The 21912-nt window shown below is 44.7% G+C and overlaps 1 protein-coding gene across 8 annotated transcripts in view; it reads right to left on the reverse strand.

Annotated features, from left to right (window-relative positions):
- CALN1 (calneuron 1) overlaps positions 1-21912 on the reverse strand; it is a 693518-nt gene that overhangs the window by 4656 nt on the left and 666950 nt on the right. For 5 of the 8 annotated variants that reach the window (XM_081558116.1, XM_081558119.1, XM_081558117.1 and 2 more), the window contains one exon: positions 14795-14951. In XM_081558116.1, coding sequence (XP_081414242.1) covers positions 14795-14951 — 157 coding nt within the window. Of the gene's footprint in view, positions 1-14794; positions 14952-15765; positions 15852-21912 lie in introns of those variants that run through there. The other 3 variants (XM_081558121.1, XM_081558122.1, XR_014073438.1) reach the window with 2 other exon arrangements.

Raw genomic sequence — 21912 nt, forward strand, 5'->3', positions numbered from 1 at the left:
GTACCTTGGTTTTTCTTTGGACCAAATGAAGTGGAGAAAAGAAATATAATTTCCCTTAAAATTACTCTCTGCTGGAAAGAAGCATGACAAAAGAAAATGGTCAAAGTAGGGTCCACATATCTTTTAAAAAAAAAAACCTAAAAAAAAGTTCAAGTTCCTCTCCTCCTTGACACTCAATGGCTCATCTAAAGCCCTAGAAATAGCAGAGAAGAAGCAGGTAGCGTGTGATGTTTCTAGCTTCCCCTGAGACAAGGCGTCAAGGGGCCTCTAAAAATTACATCCACCAGAAAGTTCCTCTAGCAAGCCACACTTCACAGAGACCCAGCGCCCCCAGCACAGCTTCTGCCACCCTCCCCAAGACTTGTTGGTTATTTCTGCCTTAGTCTATTAGGCCTCGTCTTGTTATCTTTAATCCTTCTGTGCCCACTGGGCCTCTGCTTCCCTCAGGTGATTGAAAGTATTTTTGGCTCTGTTCTCTACACTTGCTCATCACGCCTGGGTCCTAGAATCTTATAACTTCTTACCTGGAGGAAGGAAATTTCCTTGGTGCGAAGATGTGCCTGCCCCCAGGAATGGGCAAAACGTGAACAGATAGCAGCCCTCAGGAAGGAAAAGGGAGTTAGCGTTTGGGAAGGAAAGTACCCAAGCAGAAACAAGATGAGGATGTGGAAGTGGCGTATCTCACACTTTCTGAGGACTAGCTAATTTATTTTGAGCTGCTCCTCAGCACAGATATGCTTCTGAAGGCACACTTCTACCTTCCTATCCTGAGGGCTGGCGAAGGCTTAAGGGAAAGAAAAACTGTGTGATTGGGCTGAGGGAGGAATTTTTTGCAGAAGCCCTTCTTTGTGAAGGACACTCAGAAAACAAGGTTACAGGCAATAGGATTATCCCCCAGGAGAGGGGCTGCACCTTTGATCTAAAAATCCTTCAAAGTGGGAAGGGAGAGATAAGAAAGGAGGAAAGGCCTGGGGACCTAATAGTTGGTTCCTGAGGCCCTGTGAGTCTGGATCCTGACTGGAGCCTTGTAAGCAGAGGGAAGCCTCCAGCTCACGCCTGGGTCGCTCTGAAACCCCTCATCATTGGAGTCTGTTTTTCAGACTCTGGATAAGAAAGAGACTCCTTTCACATCCAGTTTTTTTTTTTTTTTTCTTTTTTAATATAATTGCTCTATTCTTTTTAAAAACATGTATTTATTTAGCTGTGTCAGGTCTTAGTTGCAGTACGCAGGATCTTCATTGTGTCCCATAGAATCTTTCCTTGCTGCTGCTGCTAAGTCACCTCAGTCGTGTCCGACTCTGTGCGACCCCATAGATGGCAGCCCACCAGGCTCCCCCGTCCCTGGGATTCTCCAGGCAAGAACACTGGAGTGGTTGCCATTTCCCTCTCCAGTGCATGAAAGGGAAAAGTGAAAGTGAAGTCGCTCAGTCGTGTCCGACTCTTAGCGACCCCATGGACTGCAGCCTACCAGGCTCCTTCATCCATGGGATTTTCCAGGCAAGAGTACTGGAGTGGGGTGCCATTGCTTTCTCCGAGAATCTTTCCTTGAGGCACATGGATTCTCTAGTTGTGGTGTCCAGGGTCAGTAGTTGTGGCATGGGGGCTTCATGGCTCCACCGCTTCTGAGATCTTAGTTCCCTGACCAGGGACCAAACCTGTGTCCCCTGCACTGCAAGGCAGATTCTTAACCACTGGACCATCAGGGAAGTCGCTCACAGGGAAGTGGTGTGGCAGAGTGAAAAAGTCATGATTTCTGGAGCCAGACCCAAATCTGAATCACGATTATATTATCCCACACAGTAGCTGTGTGACCTTGGGCAAGCCAAGTTCCCTGGGCCTCGGTTTCCTCGTCTGTAAAATCGGGGTTGATAAGAACTATCTTGGTGAGGATTAAGAACATAGGAAGGTCCTGAGATGTTGTCTGTGCCCAGTGAGTTCCAATTCCCCTTTGTAAACCTGGAAAAAACTCTTTAGTTAGTGAACACCCACATCAGTGGGCAAGGTACACATTAGGTGCTTTATAGACATCCTGGCAGAATTGATAGCGATAGTCCTTCATGAGTTGGGTACGTCATCCTCATTCAGTAGGTGAGGGCTCTGAAGCTCGGAGAAGTAGAGTCCAAGATCATTTGACAAATGAAAAAGGTGGGATTTGGACCCAGGTCCCTGGTGGGCTGCAGTCCATGGGGTCGCTAAGAGTCGGACACGACTGAGCGACTTCACTTTCACTTTTCCCGTTCGTGCACTGGAGAAGGAAATCGCAACCCACTCCAGTATTCTTGCCTGGAGAATCCCAGGGATGGCAGAGCCTGGTGGGCTGCCATCTATGGGGTTGCACAGAGTCGGACACGACTGAAGCGACTTAGCAGAAGCAGCAGCTGATCCTAACATGCAGGTTCAAAAGTTCTATACAAACTTTTGATCGTTTGTTTAGCAATAGAAAAGTACAGCCATAGAAAGATACAAAGAAAATGCTTTAGTCTTCCCAAAAAGAGAATGTTACCTACACGCTGCTTTCATTTGTCTCAATTTTTAAACTTTAATTAAAAGGAAATGTACTTCAAACACTTGGTCAGCAGTTTAACCTGGCACTAATTAATATGCTTGTTGATAATAATTGAACGCCTGTCGTTGGCTATCACAAATTTGCCTTGCACTATACTTTGGTGTATTTATTTATCCTCCATGTCTATGCGTGGTTTCCCCAACAAGATGACAGGTCAGCCCAGGATGCACTGGGAGCTGGAGACATGACTTCTCCTCACTGCACTGAGGAAGAACCCTGGGCAAGAGGCTGAACTTCTTTGAGCCTCAGTTTCTCTCTCTGTAAAAGGAGCCAATGATAACTGTTCTGCTAATGTCAAGAATTAGTTCTGAGATCAACCAGCTCAAAAAAAGTAAAAGCTAGGTGCAACCATAACTTGCCGGAAAAATGCACGGTTTCCTCCCTGTATCCTCTGAGGATCAGAGAAAAGAGGTGCTGGTTTTCTTCCTGTTTCCTGCAGCCTTGAGTCCTGGGCTGAGCCTACAGCAGGTGCTCCCAGAACTGTGCCTTAGTCTCTTCCCTCAATGATTCATCCTGCCCTGCAGTCAGACTCACCCTCTCGGAGCCACGCTTGCTATGCATCACTACGCCCTGCAATCTCCCTGCAAAGCTCCCCCACCCCCTGCCTAGCTGGAATTGGGGAAGCAGTTCTGTCCAGCTCTTGAGCTCAGCACGTAGAACCACAGATCACCCCCTATCTCCTTCTGTTCCGAGACCACAGCTCCTTCCCTCCCCCAGTAACCTCTGTCTCAGCCTAGCAGGTTTCTTCTCTACCTAAGACTCTGCAGCACTGTTCATACCTTTGCCTCTGCTAATGGTGCTTACCTGCCTTCCCTCTCATTTCTTCCAGGCCTAACCCCAACTTAATTTTTCTATGAGGCTTCTCCTGAACATCTATCCTGCTCTCAAAGTGCCTCATATTTAAATTTTTTTAAATAAGGGAGCTCTTAATCTCTGAGTTAAGAGGCTACCAATGCAGGAGACACAGGCTTGATCCTTGGGTCAGGAAGATCCTCTGGAGAAGGAAATGGCAACCCGCTCCAGTATTCTTGCCTGGAAAATTCCATGGACAGAGGAGGTTGGCGGGCTACAGACCATGGGGTCGCAAAGAGTTGGACCCGACAGGCAGGAGTGTTGTTCTTTGTACCAGCTCTTAATATTTATTTACTTACATTTAATTGAGGTAGACTCCACAACATAAAATTCACCCTTTTAGAGTGTACAATCCAGTGATATTTAGTACATTCCTAACGGTTGTGAAATCATCACCACCACCTAATTCTAGAATGTTCTCATCACTTTAAAAAGGAACACCAAACACATCAGAAGCCAATCCTCATCCCCTGGCCTCCCCAGCCCCTGGCAATCACTGATCCACTTTCTGTTTCTACGGATTTGCCTTTTCTGGGCATTTCATATACACTGAACCATATACTATGTGACCTTTTGTGTCTGGCTTCTATCACTTAACATCCTTTCCGGGTACATCCATGCTGTAGCACTGATGAGTACTTCATTCCTTTTTGTGGCTGAATAATATTCCATTGAATGGATGTGCTACATTCTGCTTATCCATTCACTGACATTTGGGTTGTTTCTATTTTTTTGGCTATTTTAAATAATGCTGCTATGAACGTTCATGTACTGATGCAAGTGTTTGTGTGGACGTGTTTTCAGTTCTCTTGGGTACAAATTTAGGAGCAAAATCGCTGGTTCATATGGTAACTCCGTGTTTAACTTCTCAAGGAACCTATTCCTTCTTGGATCTTTTTGAACACTGAAAATGGCAAGAATATATCATGCTGCTGGTGATCTTGTCTATGTCTTTCTCCTGAGTGTGTGTGTGTGTGTATTATTTTGGCTGTGTTGGGTCTTAATTGCAGCATGCGGGGGCTTCTCTTGTTGCAGAGCGTGGGCTCTAGAGCACGTGGGCTTCAGTACTTGTGGCATGTGGGCTTAGTTACCCTGCGGCATGTGGGATTGTAGCTCCTGGACTTAGTGTGGGATTGAACCCCTGTCCCTGGCATTGGAGAGTAGACTCTAAACCACTGGATCACCAGGGAAGTCCCCCAGGCAGATTTTGATCTCTTTCTACATAGTACATAGTACATAGTACATAGATGTCACAGTAGCAGTCCAGAAAATACATGGGGATGAAATGTGCGTTGGGGGAGGTTGACACAGGAGGACACAGAAGTGAAGTTTCCTGTTTTCTTGAAAGCTCATTAGTGAATCTGTGCACCTCAGAAGACTCCTGGCTGCTGTGACAGGACATGGGTGTGTAAAGGTCTAGTGATAGACTGTTCCTTCCCCTTCTTATTTTAACAGAGATCCACACAGCTCCACTGGGCAAGTGCCAGGCAGTGGCTCTTGAATTTTTTTCCCAGAGACAGGAGTATACACCAATTTTGCCACTGATCAGCTGAGTGATCCTAGATAGAATAGGTTCAAAATCTTTCTGGCTTAAATTTTCAGAGACACAGGCTCCCGAGTAAGGCAAATCAGGATCATAACAATTCTGACTAATTGCCCCAACATAGACCTATGTAAGTGATAGTCCTGGCAAGGAGTTTGGGGCCCAAGAAAACGGTAAAACAATATAAAACCCAGCTCAGGTGATTCTCACCATAAACTAGACCTACCAGGTCTGGGAGCTATTAGAGTTCTGTGATCCTTCCAAGTCTGACACTTTATAATTGTATGAAATTGGATAGTTCCATAGCCTAGAGTGGAACTAATTAAGAGCTCATGAAAGAGGTTTTTCTATATGTCGGTGATAACAGAAATGGCCAGGCACCCACATAAGACCTGAAGTTAGAGGTGGAGGATGTGGCCTCTATGGAAACAGGATTGTGCATTTTATGATGCTTTCATAGGAGGAGGACAGGCCACCTGTAATTGTGTGGGTGTGAGCTGGTCTTTCCTCCACAAAATCTTCTCGGGTTTCTAGAGGTCAGACATCTGTGTCTGGCTTTGCGGGTCCTCCAAGGATCCTTGGTGTGGTGTGGCTAGGTGTTATTGTGGCCTTTCTAGTCGTCCTTCCCCTCACGTAGCAAAATCCATCTTTTGGTTTAGGGATCTGTGCCTTCGCACCTGGTGGAATTCTCAATCCAGGGCCTCACCTTTCCCCCATAACAAACCAGATTGGCTAGTAGAGTACCCTGAGCTCTTAGCTTAGTCCAGAGGTAGGCACACAGGCTGCGTAGATTTGACTGGAGTCCCTTTTCGGAATGGAACTGAATCTTAACAGAGAGAATCCTGTTGACGTTGGGGAGAGACAGCCTGCCCAAGAATGATGCCAAGAGAGAAGATAGAACAAAGAGAGAGAGAGAGCGAGCAAGACGAGGGGAGGGAGAGAATGTTGCTTGAGCTCTTTGGGTCCAAGTCAACCAAAGCTCATCCCTTTGACTTCCCCTATCATTTGAGCCAGTGCCTTTTAGTTTGCGGGAGTCTGGGTTGAGTTTCTGTTACTTACAAGCAAAAGAGTCTTGACCAGTATTCATGGGAACTCCAACGTTGGCAAGGACTTGACTTTACATATCAAGAGGATATGGTTCAAACCCTGTAAATTTGGTCCCTGGACCATTTTTCAAAGATGTGGCGTTCCAGCATTGCATACCCTGCAATGTCTCCAGGTTGAAAAATACAAACAAACAAGAAGAGAACTGGGGCTAGGGATTGGCCAGGTTTTTTTGGTTGTTTGTTTTGAGTGCTTTTTTTTTGTTTTGTTTTTTAAAATTGTGCTCATGTTCAGTCGTGTCTGTTTGTGACCCTTTGGACTGTAGCTCGCCAGGCTCTTCTGTCCATGGGATTTTTCAAGCAAGAATACCGGAGTGGGGTTGCCATTTCCTTCTCCAGGGGATCTTCCTGACCCAGTGACTGAACTCTTATCTCCTGTGTCTCCTACACTGCAGGTGGATTCTTTATCAGCTGAGCCACGTGTTAGGCATTGTACTAAATATTTTCATGTGGAGAATAGCACTGAAACATATACATTACCATATGTAAAATAGACGACCAGTGTGAGTTCGATGCATGAAGCAGGGCACCCAAAGCCGGTGCTCTGGGACAACCTTGAGGGACAGGGTGGGGAGGAAGGTGGGAGGGGGTTTCAGGATGGGGAGGACACACATATACCTATGCTGATTCATACTGGTGTGTGGCAAAAACCATCACAATATTGTAAAGGTGTTGTTGTCCAATTAAAATAAATTAATTAAAAATAATTCTCACGTGTTATATGCTCATAACAACCATATGAGGTAACTCATGATAGATTCCTGTTTCATAGATGAAAAAAATTCAGCTCTTAGTATTTATTTAAGTGCTTTGCTCATGTAACCTGTACGTGGTGAGGCAAGATTTTAAGAAAGCCCTGTCCAGATCTCAGAGCTGGAGTTCTTAAGCATCATACCAATTTATCAAAAATAAATAGAGCATGGGGAGGGTAGAGACCTCTCCAGGTCTCTATCACCTATCTCAGAATCTCCTCACTCTTCACTCACGGCTCCAGAAAAACCTCCCTACAGGTTTGCTTTGATAGGTCCCTGAATAGTAGAAGAAAAATCCTTTTTTTTTGTCCAAAGCCCTAACTTTCTTTCAAACTGTCTCCTGTCTTTCTACCTGCCATGGACCTCACCTACCCCTTAACCTCCAACACCTACCCTAGGAGAACAGGTTTTATTTTAGTAAAGTTATCACCCCCGCTGAGCTGGGAGCAGATGGTGTGGATGACACATCATGCCCTTTTCAGCTGGATGGGCATGTGAGACCCAAGGTGCATGGCCAGGTCTCCAAATCCAGATGTCCATCTGACATCCAACAGAGACACTGTGACTTCAGCAGGGACGACTTGAGGAGACACAGCTGCAAAATTCTTTATGACCTTTCAAGGAGCCCAGAAGTATTTGAATCTATTTGTGACCACCATTGTCCAATCTTTCCATGAGACAGATAAAAAAAAAAATAAGATTCAGAGTTTTATTTTTTTTCAGTCATTCAGCAAACATTTATTGAACACCTGCCATGTGCATCATTGTGCTAAATGCAGGGGATTTTATTATTTTTTTGTTTTATTTTTAATTGGAGGATAATTACTTTACAATATTATGTTGGTTTCTGCCATACATCAAAACGAATCAGCCACAGGTATACATATGTCCCCTCCCTCTTGAACCTCCTTCCCATCTCCCACCCTATCACACCCCTCTAGGCTGTCATCAAGCACCAGATTTGGGTTCCCTGTATCATACAGCAAATTCCCACCAGCTACCTATTTTACAAATGGCAGTGTATATGTTGAGCTTCCCTTGTGGCTCAGCTGGTAAAGAATCTGCCCAGGTCTGCAGGAGATCTGGGTCCAATGCTTGGGTTGAAGATCCCCTGGAGAAGGGAAAGGCTACTCACTCCAGTATTCTGGCCTAGAGAATTCCATGGACTGTACAGTCCAGGGGGTTGCAAAGAGTCGGACACAACTGAGTGACTTTCAGTTTCAATGTATGTTTCAATGCTACACTCTCAAACTGTCCCACCCTCTCCTTCCCTCACTGTGTCCAAAACTCTGTTCTTTATGTTTGCACAACTCAGAGAGTTTTAAAATAAGTTCCCCAGATCACACAGCTAGTCTACACAGGGCAGAGAAGAGAACCCAAATGACTGCACAGGAATCCTCTGGGGCCGCCTGGCCCGGGTCACCCCTCTGACAGTTGTTTCTCTTGTCCATCAGGCTGAATGGTATGGACGAGCTCTGCTGTGGCTTTCAGAGAAACTATTTGTTCCCCAGTTGATGACTTCTGCTTGATTTCCCTTTCCCTTGCATGTTGTCAGAATGTCTGCAAAACCTCGACAGCTGGTATTCCATTTAGGGACAACACTTGGGGGATGTGTCTTGAAAGGGCTAACACAGATCCTACTGCACTTCTACTCAACTTCCAGATATGTTAATAATATGATTTCATTCGATGAAATGGAAAAGGAATAAGGACGATGAAGAGCCATTCTGTAAAGTGTATTTGAAATGCCTAAGCTTGGGGAAATGACCCAGGACCACGAATGGAGAGCCAGGGCATGGTTTGGTCAGGTGGACCCAGATTCAAATCCTTACTCGCTGTTTGACTTTGGATAAATGACCACCTTGCTGAGCCTCGGTTTCCTCATCTGTTGCCTGGGGGCTACAGAACTGATTCCCTCAGTCCCTGCCTACAGGTCAGTCCATTGTGTTCACAAATGAAGAGCTCTTGGCAGGCATGCCAGACAGCTATCCCTCATCCCAATTCTCCTGGACTGGTCAATGTGAATGAAGCAGTAAACATTTTGGAAGCAAACACTACTGAACTTAACATTCAACATGATTTATCATAAGAACTCTGAAAAAGGTGTCAGTGATGGGAAAATAGATGATTCAAACACAAGGCCACTTAATTCCATATATGTCAAGTGACTGGAACCAAATAACAAAATGTGAAATTTGTCTCTTAGTGTCACCAAGCTTATGTTCTCCAGAGTCAAAACAGCCAGTGACTACAGGTGGTCCAACGAAAGCAAATCATCTTAAACTTCCCTTATTAGCATGAATGGGTTTCCCGGGTGGCTCAGTGGATAAAGAATCTGCCTCCAACACAGGAGCTGCAGGAGACGAGGGTTTGATCCCTGGGTTGGGAAGATCCCCTGGAGTAGGGCACAGCAACCCACTCCAATATTCTTGCCTGGAGGATCCCATGGACAGAGGAGCCTGGCGGGCTGCATTCGATAGGGTCACAAAGAGTTGGGCACGACTGAGTGACTGAGCACACACAGTTGGGGTGGATGGTGAGTGGGCATTGTGAGTAGTCCCAAAGTCTTATATCTGACCTGTGTTGGCAGATGCTGACCTCTTTATTTCACCAAATAATTGGAACATAAATACTGATAACACATTAGTACATCAGTGTATTCTATCTTAGTAAAGGAGTTTTGAAAATGAGGGGTTGAGAGGGCCTGGAATTTCAACTTTTAGTGAAATAGTCTCCTTGGATTTGGGACACAGAGACTGCCAACTCTGGGTAACACCGGGGAGCCCCTGAACTTAGTGGGGTTAACGACCTGTTACCCAAAGCATCCGGATATGGACTGACACCTGGTCGAGTGTCTGACTCAAGTTGATGATTTTCTCCCTATAAACCAGGTGTGAATGATGGGAAGTCCACATCAGAATCTTTGTGTTAGATTCTTCCAGAGTCTTCTAGTCTCTTCTCTGCCTTCCTGGGGTTTTCTGTAAATGACTTCTTCTGGGCTCTAGGAAAATCTACCCATGCTGTGAGGCCCTAATTCAGGACTTCCTGAAGATGTCAGGAAAACTTTCCTTATATGTAACTGGGAATTTCATCCTATTTCCTCTTGTCCTTTCTGTGGGAGAAGATGGGGAAAGTAATGCTTACCCAATGATCACAGAACCCTACCTACCATGAAGATAAGGCAGATTAGATTGTGCAAAGGGCTGTGTGTGCATGAGGTGGGGTGGAGTGAGTGTGTTGCCTGTGTTGACCTAAAAATCCAACAAATAAAATGAAACTAAAGCAAAATGAAAGCTAAAAAGTAGACAACTGCCCCCCCCCCGAAACTTCTCCCATCAGAGGCACCTTACCCTTTGTACTCCTGACCTGTTTCTCCAAATTTTTCCATTCATGTGGAATATTCAATACTTCCTAACTTAATGATCAGAATCTGAACACATTTGTGAAAGTATCAGACCCAAGATTCATAAAAGTGAAAAATATAGCCATTGAGGGACTTCTCTGGTGGTTCAGTGGCTAAGACCCCATGCTCCCGATGTAGGGAGCTGGGGTTTGATCCCTGGTCAGGGAACTAGATCCCACATGCCACAACTAAAGATCCCACATGCCTCAACTAAGACCTGGTACAGCCAAATAAACACACACACACATATATTTTAAAAACCTTCAGTGTTAAATGGGCTTCCTTGGTGGCTCAAATGGTAAAGAGTCTGCTTGCAATGCAAGAGACCTGGGTTTGATCCCTGGGTCAGGAAAATTCTCTGGAGAAGGGAGTGGCTACCTACTCCAGTATTCTTGCCTGGAGAATCCCACGGACAGAGGAGCCTGGTGGGCTATAGTCCATGCGGCTGCAAAGAATCGGACACGACTGAGTGACTAACACATTTTCACTGTTAAATAAATAAATAAAAGGCTAGTGCCCTTAAAAAAAAATACAGCCACTGACATAAAATGATGCTGATGGCCTTTGAAAACCCTCCTGTTAATTTCTAAGGGACTCACACTACAGCATTTTCAAACTTCCTTCACACTCCAGAAGCTCCAGCATTGCTGAGCTCCAAGACATCTGACGTGGGCTTCTTCAGATTCTAACTGCTGCAAAATGCCTGTTTCTTTGGCTATCTCCTCCTTCTTTGCTCTGAGACAGATGTGCCCTTTCACCTTTTTAAGGCAAAGACTTCCTGCATCTTTAGGTTTTTATTCCTCCTTGATTCCTTCCTCTGATACCAAATAGAGCAGAATTTCCAAGCACCATGGATCACCCAGCTTTACAGGTGAGCTAATCAGCATGGGAATATGTTGGCTTCAGCAAAACTCTAAAAAGAGGAGGAGGAGGAGAGAGCGTCCTGGGTGGGGAGCAGCAAGAGGGGAGGTGGCCTGGGAGTGGGGCTCTGGGGTCTGGGGGACACGTCCCAGCTCCGTTTCTCCATGAGTCACTTGGGGTTGCTGAGAAGATAAAATTTGGAGAGAGAAGAGTTCCAACTCAGGACTTCCCTGGCGGTCCAGTTAAGAATCCACCTGCCAATGCAGGGGACAAGGGTTTGATCCCTTGTCCAGGAAGATTCTGCATGCTGTGGAGCAACTAAGCCCATGCACCAAAACTACTGCGCCTGTGCTCTAGACCTCGGGAGCTGCAACTACTGAAGCCTGTGCCGCCCAGGGCCCATGTTCTGTAACAAGAGAGGCCATCAAAATGAGAAGCCAGTGCACTGCAATTAGAGAGTAGCCCCTGTTTGCTGCAACTAGAGAAAGTCCTTGAGCAGCAACGAAGACCCAGCACAGTCAAAAATAAATAAAGAGGTCCATCACTGAAAGAAAGAAAGGAAACCATCATGTCCCTTCAGAGTTAGATGCTGCATGTACCAACCAAGATGTGTGATGCTGGGTCCTGCCAGGTTGGAGGGAGATTCTGAGATGTCAGCGAGGCTATGGGTGAAGTGACTGGACAGGTGAGCCTGCAGCCTGGATCAAGGGTGAGAGCAGACAGGAAGAGGTTGACCGCTGGCGGGATGCATCAGCCTAAAGAGCTGAAGGCCAAGAACATTCAGGAAGCACAAGCCATGCAACTAGGCCATCAGATGGTGGTAGAAGCAGGGAGAGGCTCAAACTGCCAACAGGTCCCTGTTTGTGGGCAGCAGGAGCAGGGGAAAGACGGAAGGGAGAAGGCCAAGATCACCGCAAGGTCTCAAATGGACTCTCTCCGTCCTAGGGCACCAGGGTGAATTCTGTGTCTGTGTATCTGTCTCTTTCCAGACACCTTTGCCCAGAGTGAAATCGGGGAGGCTCCTTCCTGAATCTGGAGAGAGCTGCAGGCATTAAATAAATGCACTGGTGACACGGATCATATCCCAAGTTGGAAGAATCTTACCACTAAACACATGAGGTTGTGTTTGGGGCCAAAAAGCGCTGATGTACTTTAAAAACCCTTTCAGCCGTGAAAATGCATAAAAGGGATTGTGTAATCAAGGTCACATAGGTCACTCAAGAAAGCAAGGTGCTAATTACAAATAATATTTCTTTTATTAAAGAAGACCCCTAAATGGGGACCGTGGCTAATCCTACATGTACTAATCATTAAAGCAGACCCAGGAAACCCCTAAGTCAGCCATTTATTTTATTAATAGATGAGCTTTTGGGTAATAAAAAGACAGTGCTTAGAGTTCAGATGATTTCCCAGGGCAGTCTGACCTTTCTCAAATTACTAAGACTTGTGACATTTCTCTGAATAAAACACCGATCCATAAACAAAGGCTCTTGTGGAAAAAAGCAGTGCCCAGAAATACTCTTCCTACCCGTCTCAAGAGTGTGTCTGACAGCTGGGGCCCACCCCCCAGCGCTTCTACTGTTTGAGCACTGAGTCTATCAGCTAAGAACCAGACGGAACGGAGAAGCCAGGCCTGCTGTTATCCCAAATTTTAATCCAGTCCCTGCTCTCCTCACCCTTCTTCGTCCTCCCACTTCCCCTGCCTGCCCAGCGGTAAATGGCATTGGCTGTGACCTTCCTGCCCTAGTGTGGTTTGTGTGGCTCCAACTCCAAATGCAGTCATTGACGCTATGGCCCAGGTCCCAACAGGGTGACCAAGGCACCTTCTGAACCACAACTGGGTTTTGTTTGCTGTACACAGTGTGCACGCATGCCAGGTCGCTTCAGTTGGGTCCGATTCATAACAACCCACTGTAGCCCGCCAGACTCCTCTGTCCATGGGATTTTCCAGGCAAGAATACTGGAGTGGGTTGCCATGCCCTCCTCCAAGGGGATCTTCCTGACCCAGGGATCGAACCTGAGTCTCCTGCATTGGCAGACGGGTTCTTTACCTCAAGCACCACCTGGGAAGCTAGCACTTTTGAAATCTTTAAATGTGAACACCTTTAACAAGGATGTATTGTTCTCAAGTTTACCCCAAGCCCCATCACTCCCTAGTTTCCAGACTTCGGTTAATTTTACCATCCTGGAGTATAAGCCATTTCCTGCAACAGTTCAGCCCAGACAGGGCCCACAGGTGCCCAGGACTAACCCAGCCCAGTGGTGTCTGCCTGTTGTGGGGTTCAGCCAGTTCTAGAGCAGCAACTCCAAGACCAGGGAACCAAATTGCATTCTGGTCTTGCTGTGACAGCTTACCATCTGCACATATTGGCTTGTTGCAATATGTTCAGAAAAAAAAAAATAGAAGAAAGTAGTAGACCTTTCTAAAAAGTCTCAACCTTAAGTTAAAAATTGCTGGTAGCCTGTTATGCTGTTTTAAGGTAATTTTAAAAAATATCTGTAAATCAGAGTTTTAACAGCTCTGACTTTCAAAGTTGGAAAGAGGGACTCAATTATTTAACTTCCCTGGAACTCTCTACTGATTAGGGAATAAGGTAGGCTTTATTTTTCTTTCATGAACCCAAGAGAAATGACCTCTCATGATCTCATTTTTGGCCCTAGGAGAACCTATTTCTTCTGTAACTACTTGGTGGGGTTCATCAAAGTTTTTCTCATGAGCATGGCTTTTTTTTTTTTTTTTTGGCCAGTGCATTCAGAGACCATAGCATAAAAGTAATCCATTTCTAAGGATCTTGTGAAGTAGATGTAACTATCCTGATGTTTATGGGTGAGGATACACACTCAGAGAAGCTACACTCCTTGCCCAAGGTCACACAGTTAGCCACTGGACTTGATCCAGGTTCACCAATAGCTCAAACAGGCTCTTTGCACCACCCAAGCAGCCCCCACTAACTAAAGGCCCACACCACTAAGCCCCTCAGCAAGTCACAGACCTGAGTCCCCAAAGGAAGACAGGGTCAACACAAGTCTTGCAAAAATGCAGAGGTTGGGGAAAAAATAGAAACCTACTACATCTTTGCACAAAGAATCTTTTAGCTTTGGTCCTGGATTTGTGGGTTCCATCCACGGCCACTTCACCCCAGGAGTCTGTAAACACATTTTTCATCCAGAGGATGTGGAGGCGTTGGCCTCTTCCAAAGCATGCAGAGAGCAGAAGCAAAGGTACTTACTGGGAACTTCCCCAGTGGTCCAGTGGTTAAGAATCTGCCTCGCAATGTAGGGGATGTGGGTTCAATCCCTGGTCAGGGAAGTTTCTCCCACGTGCTGTGGAGCAACCAAGCCCAAGCACCTCAACTACTGAGCCTGTGTACCGCAACAGAAGATCCTGCATGATGCAACTAAGACCCCATGTATGTGCTTAGTCGCTCAGTCATGTCCGACTCTTTGCAACCCCATGGACTGTAGCCCACCAGGCTCCTCTGTTCATGGGGATTCTGCAGGCAAGAATACTGGAGTGGGTTGCCATGCCCTCCTCCAGGGGATCTTCCCAACCCAGGTCTTCCACATTGCAGGCATATTCTTTACCATCTGAGCTACCAGGGAACCCCAAGACCCCATGCAGTCAAATAAATAAATAAATATAAAAAATAAGATAAACACTTGCTTTTTAAACGAAGTACTAATGATTAAAAAAAAAAAAAAAAGGGTACTTACCACCCTCAAACTCTGTCTGGCAGTTCCCCGAGGTCTCATTCAGGCTCTCCTCCTCATTGATGATGATGTTCTCAATGTCCTTCATCGTTAAGTGATCCCGGAAGGCATGGTAGAGGATGTGCTTCAACTCTTCCAGAGTTATCCTCTGCATGTCGAACTGTGGAAATAAAAGAGGCTTGAGAAGGTCTGGGCACATGGGGGTGAGAACTCAACTTGGGGCATGACTGTGTATGATGTGTAGTTGCTTCAGTCATGTCCGACTGTGACCCCATGAACTGTAGCCCACCAGGCTCCTCTGTGCACAGGATTTTCCAGGCAAGAATCCTGGAGTGGGTTACCCTGCCCTCCTCCAGGGGACCTTCCCCAACCTGTGTCTTACAATCTTTTACATCTTACATCTCCTGCCTTGGCAGACGGGTTCTTTACCACTAGCACCACCTGGGACATGACTAGCAAGTCCCAAGCCTCCTCTATGCAAACTTGTCCCAGCTTTTCAAGACATCAGATGAGCAGTTTTCCGCCACACTCAGCTCCAAGCACACTTGTGAACTTGCAGGAACTTCTCAGAATTCAGGGAGTGTGACAGTCCCCGCTCCATCGAGACTCCTGGTGAAAAACACGCCACCTGCTCGTTTGGCTTCTTCCTGCTCATCCAGCCATCTGCTGTCACCCCTCCACACCTCACGTACTTTGGAGTTGTGTCATACTTCAGACAATGCATATGTCTCTAGAAAGCTTTAAACCTTCCAAGAAACCAGCAACTCTCATCTTGCTCTAAGTATGTATCTTGTTCTAACAAGATAAAATGCACATTTGCACATTCAAAGTCACGTTTATGAAGAACAGCTGAGAAAAAGGTGTAACGTTTCCACTTATGTTCTTCCCCTACAAGGGAGATTAACCTTTCCATTCCATTTCTATCAGATTTGGTTCTATCACTTTTTTGGCAATGAAATGAGGGTAGAACTCACATAGGGTATTATCGATTAGACACTTTAAGAGCCGTCATGTGGTTCTAGTCTGTGACCTTTTCCTTCTTCGATGAGAACAGCATGCCCTAAAAAGAACAGGTCCCAGAATGAGGATAAAGTGGAGAAGACAGCCCATAAAGGAAAAGTAATGTGAGTAAGAAATGGCCTTTGTCATTATTAGCCACAGAGGTTTGGGGCTTCTTTATTACCATGGTATAACTTGGTTTGAGTCAACAACACAGAAATTAGTACATAGAAATGAGAGGCTACCATAACAAAAATTCTAAAATGTGATGTGTGGATTCCCGGGTCAGGCAGGCAATGGGAAATAAGAAAACAGTATTGGGGGCTTCCCTGGTGGTCCAGTGGTTAAGGGTCTACCTTTCAATGCAGGGGACACCAGTTTGATCCCTGGTCCAGGAAGATCCCACATGCGTCGGGCAACTAAACCCGTATTCCACACCTGGAGAGTAGCCCCTGCTCTCCGTAACTAGAGAAGGCCTGCACACAGTGACAGAGACCCAGTGCAACCAAAATTAAAAAAAGAAAATGGTATTAGTGGCTGGGAAATTAACCACCCATGTTAAGCAGTAGCAAAACATTTGGTAAAATTGTTGCCTGTGATAACTCAGAGGGTAGATACATATTGAATGAGTCTGTGGCTTTAGGTAAAAAGTTTGGGAGGCAGCAGGGTCTCCTTGCAAGTTGCAACCGGTTGCTCATCTATAAGAAAGAAATGAACTCAGAGTGAAATAAATCAGAGATGATACCTCATGGTAGTTTTGATTTGCATTTCTCTAATAATTAGTAATGTGCAGCATCTTTTCATGTGTTTATTGGACATCTGTATGTCTTTTCTGGAGAAATGTCTGTTTAGGTCTTCTGCCCACTTTTTGATTAGTCACTTTGTTTTACTGATATTGAGCTGCACGAGCTACTTATATATTATGGAGATTAGACCTTTGTCATATTGTTTCATTTGCAATTATTTTCTTCCATTCTGAGGATTGTCTTTTAATCTTGTTTATTGTTTCCTTTGCTGTGCAAAAGCTTTGTCACCTCATACCAGTCAGAATGGCCATCATCAAAAAGTCTACAAACAATAAATGCTGGAGAGGATATGGAGAAAAGGGAACCCTCCTATACGACTTACACACTTGTGTCTGAGTCTTCATGACCACATGGACTGTGGCTGCCAGGATCCTCTGTCCATGGAGTGTTCCAGGCAAGAATACTGGAGTGGGTAGCCATTCCCTTCTCCAGGAGATCTTCTTGACCCAGGGATCAAACACGGGTTTCCTGCATTGCAGGCAGACTCTTAACCACCTGAGCCACCAGGAAGCAGAACTAGGGTCTAATCTAATCAAGTAACATTCTTCACCCCAAGGTCTATTCAACAGGATTTCAGAATTGCTCTGAGGCTTTGACTGATGTGTATCTTCCATTGTTTGTTTTCTGGATGGGAATGTTCTTGGTGGTTAGCCCAACTCTGCTATTATTATACGTGTGTGTACATGGTGGCAGGGGTGGGTAATTTGTCTCTGTAAGTTCATATGTCTCCAGATCGAGAGAAGTCACGTACATCTTGAGATTCTAGATCTTGAATTTTCTGTTGTTATCAGGTGGGACTTCTGAGTGTCTTCCTTGGGAAGGAGGTGAATACATTTTGTGGCCGAAGGGAGGGACGTGAATATTTAGGAGCAAGAGTGTGCGCTGTAACAAGTTATATTATTTCCAATGATTTCCTTCCCTTTCCTGTCAGAGGATGTCTCCCTGCCCATTTATTGGCCAATAAAATGAGAGCGGAATTTGTATATGAAAGTGATGGAACTCCAAGGAAAAGTGTCAAACCCATCAGTGCGTCCTGCCATTTCTCTTTCTCTTCTGCCACAAAAGCACATAAATAGGGGGATGTTCCTTCACCCTGGGTCCCAGAGTGAATGCAACATGGAGCTAATCCACAAGGGGGGCGTAATTTGAGTGAGAAATAAACCTTGGTTGTCAGCCACTACGCCTTTGGGATTTCTGCAGTATATCTCACCCAAGACTGAATACAGAAGTCAATGGTTGAAGTTAGTCTGGATCATAATGAAAGGAAGTTTGAGGTATTTTTTTTAAAATGTCTTTTAAAAAAAGACATTTTTTTTTTCTTCCTGATTTCTTTGTAAAGCGATTGCCACCTTGCTTTCAATAATTTAATTGACAAATTAAATTGGGTTACTGGAACTTGCTGGAAACCTAAATGACTCAAGCTCAAAGCCATTTATATGAATGAGAATAATTGAAGCGGGAGTGTGTGTGTAAGTGGATTTGTTTTCTGCATCACAGTTTAATTGACTGTGAAAGTGAATTCCGAGATACACTTAGGGTTGACCCATGACATCATCTCCCTTTAGATTTGAGAGGAGAATGTGTGGTTGTTAGCCTGGATGTTGAGAGAAGCCTGGAAAAATGTATGGTGAGGATGATGGACCTCACAGATGGGAAATTTGGGGACCCTCTGCCACGGTTAGAGACTAAGAGTGACAACATCAAAGAGACTCTGAGAAAATGAGCAGCCAGTTCCTGGAAGACCAGTTGAAGGACTGCAGTGTCTGAAAAATTCTCCCCAGCTGAGAATTTGCTGAAATTCAGGTATTAGGTGAAAAGAACTTCAAGGGCTGTAAAAAGAGAAGGAAAAATGGAGATTCCAGAAATCTATAGTTTTCCTTTTATTTGGTTCTCTGGGTCAGGTTGAATGTTAGAATACTATGATTTAAGCAAAATCAGTTGAGTAGAATTCCATGGTTTCTATATTGTCATAATAGATCTTTTACAAGTTTAAAAGAAGTCACTATAAAACAGTATGGGCACAGTGCCAACAAGTATTTTTTCCATCATGGGCAATCCATTTTTCTTGAGTCAATTTTGAAACTATGTCCTTTCTCAGAAAACCAGCAGAAAGGTTTTCATTATTGTTAGCATGGAACTATGCACAAGAGTACCACAATTTTAAATTTCTCTCAATACTTCTTATATCTCATTTTGCATTTTTAACCTTATTTGTCTTCCTTCCAGGTTTGATTTTTGTTGTTTCTTCTGTTTCTAGTGGATCATGGTTAAAGAATGTAACCTGTACATCTGCTGTTTTTAGGACTCTAAGGAGTTTCCCATTATGGTAAAGTCTCTGTAGAGTTAATTACACAAATATAGTTGCCCTTGTTAATTATATTATGTAGCCTTATAATTATAATCTGTATCTCTGGTAACCTTATTTTCTTTGATTTGAATTGTCAAAGACCATGAGTAATGCATTACAGTCTGTGGAAAAGAATTGCATCTCCACATATTGTTTTCTTAGTCCTAATATTTTTTAAATGAGCCCTTCTTTACAGCAAGAAGACTGAGCGCCTAATTCAACACATGGTTATGGAGGCCAGCTCCACACCAGACACTGGGATGGAGACACAGAGATGAGCAAGACGTTGATCCTGCTCTCAAAAGACAAGCAAATGAGTGATTTCAATTCAGTGGGATAACTGGCTGTGACAAGGGCAGCCCAGGATGGCTTGGAAGCCCCTGGGAAATGTCCATCAAACAGCCATATGTTGAGTTCTTCTAAGGACTTGGAGCAGAAGGTTTTTGGGGATGAGGTGAGAGTTGTGGTCGAGGTGCTAGTCAATAAATACCTGTATGCCATGATGAGGAGCTTGGCTGTTGCTGTTGTTTCTATTGAAGTATAGTTGATTTACAGTGTTGTGTTAGTTTCAGGTGTAGGGCAAAGTGATATAGTTATACCCACACATACATATACACACATGTGTGAGTGTGTGTATATATATGTTCTTTTTCAGATCCTTTTTCATTATAGGTTATTATAAGATATTGAATATAGTTCCCTGTGCTATACAGTACGTCCTTGTTGCTTATTTTATATAGTAGTATGCATCTGTTAATTCCAAATTCCTTATTTATCCCTCCCTCCCTCTCCCCTTCGGTAAGTGTAAGTTTGTTTTCAATGTCTGTGAGTCTGTTTCTATTTTGTAAATAAGTTCATTTGTATCTTTTTTTTATGATTCTACATATAAGTGATATCATAGGATATTTGTCTTTCACTCTCTGACTCACTTCACTTAGTAGGAAAATCTCTGGGTCCACCCATAGCTTGGTTGTTTGTCTTCCCAACCCCAGGGATTGAACCTGCATCTCCCTCGACTCCTGCATCGCAGGCAGATTCTTTACTGATGAGCCAACAGGGAAGCTGCCAGGCCCAAGATGAAGCCACTTCTACCTGAGGTGTCACATTAGCAAACCAAAACCTACATAACTTTCATGTCCCTGTAAACACTTCTCTTGACCAGAAACCCAGGATGTCCAGTCAGCCAATTCCCAAATGCCAACCCAGCTGTGGGCCTTCTCATCCCAAACAAGGGTGACCTTGTGACCCCAGCCAATCAGATATTTCCTATGTTTCTCTTCCTTGTTCTTTATTCTTATCTTACAAAAGCTTCCTGCCTTCTGCCCCATGGTGGTGTCCTCAGAATGGAGACTGCTTCATGAAACGTTAAATAAAGTTTGCTGCTATCACCGGAACTGTCTTCTTTAATCATTTTTTAACCGTGGGCTACGGCGACAGCATTTAAGAGCTGTGTAAGAAAGAGGTGGACAAGGTGAGTCACTGTGTGTGGAAGTTGAAGCTGAATGAACCGGTCAGGATAACACCGGGTTTTATGTTCAGCTGATGGGAACAGAGGGAGAACAGGCTTGAAGAGAAAGGTGACATGTGAACTGGTGGATGTGGGCATTGGCGGTTCCAGAGGGACAATCCAACAGAATAGCCCAAGAGGCAGTAGGTCGCACAGATATGGGCTGACGACCTAGAAGTCATTTGCATACAGATGAAAATAAAAGTCATCAGAAAGGATGGTAACACCTGGGAAGAGTGTACTGAATACGAAAAAGCCCAGGCACTGGGAGGATATCAAGATAAACAGATGGGCAGCCCCCATTACGGAATGGGCAAAGTGTGCATGTTATTAGGAGTTACGGTAAGTATATATTTTGGTCTTCTATCCATTGTTCCTGGCTCACAGCTCCTCAGACCCTTGGAATTTCTTAAGTGAGAAGAGCAATGGAGTATTTTTGTTATTATATCTGGTCTCTTGTCCTCAGTTCCTGAGAACCATAAGTGGGTATCTGGTTATTAGTAACAAGCCCCTGTCATCCACAACAGAGTTTGTGTTACTGAGGTAACTTTTGGAAACCCTCTTCCCTGGTGCCTCAGACGGTAAATGCAATGTGCCGTCTGCATTGTGCAGAGGGTGCCTGCAATGTGGGAGACCCAGGTTCAATTCCTGGCTCAGGAAGATCCCCTGAAGAAGGGAATGGCAACCTACTCCAGTATTCTTGCCTGGAGAATTCCATGCACAGAGGAGCCTGGTAGGCTACAGTCTGTGGGGCCGCAAAGAGTCTGACATGACTGAGCAAATCTCTGACTGACTGACTAAAGATGGAGGAGATGGTCACCAGGAGAATCAGTCATAAATAGCTGGAATGCTCAGTCTTATCTCTTGCTATGGAGGGAGTGGAGAAGGGCTGGATGTTGAATCACTCACTCATGGCCAGTGATTTAATCAATCATGTTTATGTCATGAAACCTCATAATAATTCAAAAGGAGGGGGTTCAGAGAGCCTCTCAGTTAGTGAACCAGAATGCACCCATGCTCTGCCATGCCAGGCCCTCAGCACCATGAGGATAGATGCTTCTTTGTTCCATATATCACCCTATGCATCAGGCCATCAATTTGTGTCCTTTAACAGCCTTGTAATAAACTGGTAATCTAGCAAGTCATGAGAAATGCTGGGCTGAATGAATCACAAGCTGGAATTAAGATTTCCAGGAGAAATATCAACAGCCTCAGATAAGCAGGTGATACCACTCTAATGACAGAAAGTGAAGAGGAACTAAAAAGCTTCTTGATGAGGATGAAAGAGGAGAGTGAAAAAACTGGCTTAAAACTCAACGTTCAAGCAACAATGATCATGGCATCCAGTCCCATCACTTCATGGCAAATTGAAGGGGAAAAAGTATAAACAGTGACAGATTTTATTTCCTTGGGCTCCAAAATTACTGGATGGTGGATTAGTGGATGATGACTGAAACTATGA

This window comes from Giraffa tippelskirchi, chromosome 13 (assembly GCF_054371585.1).
Source record: "Giraffa tippelskirchi isolate mGirTip1 chromosome 13, T2T-mGirTip1v1.2.pri, whole genome shotgun sequence".
NCBI classification, from domain to species: domain Eukaryota; kingdom Metazoa; phylum Chordata; class Mammalia; order Artiodactyla; family Giraffidae; genus Giraffa; species Giraffa tippelskirchi.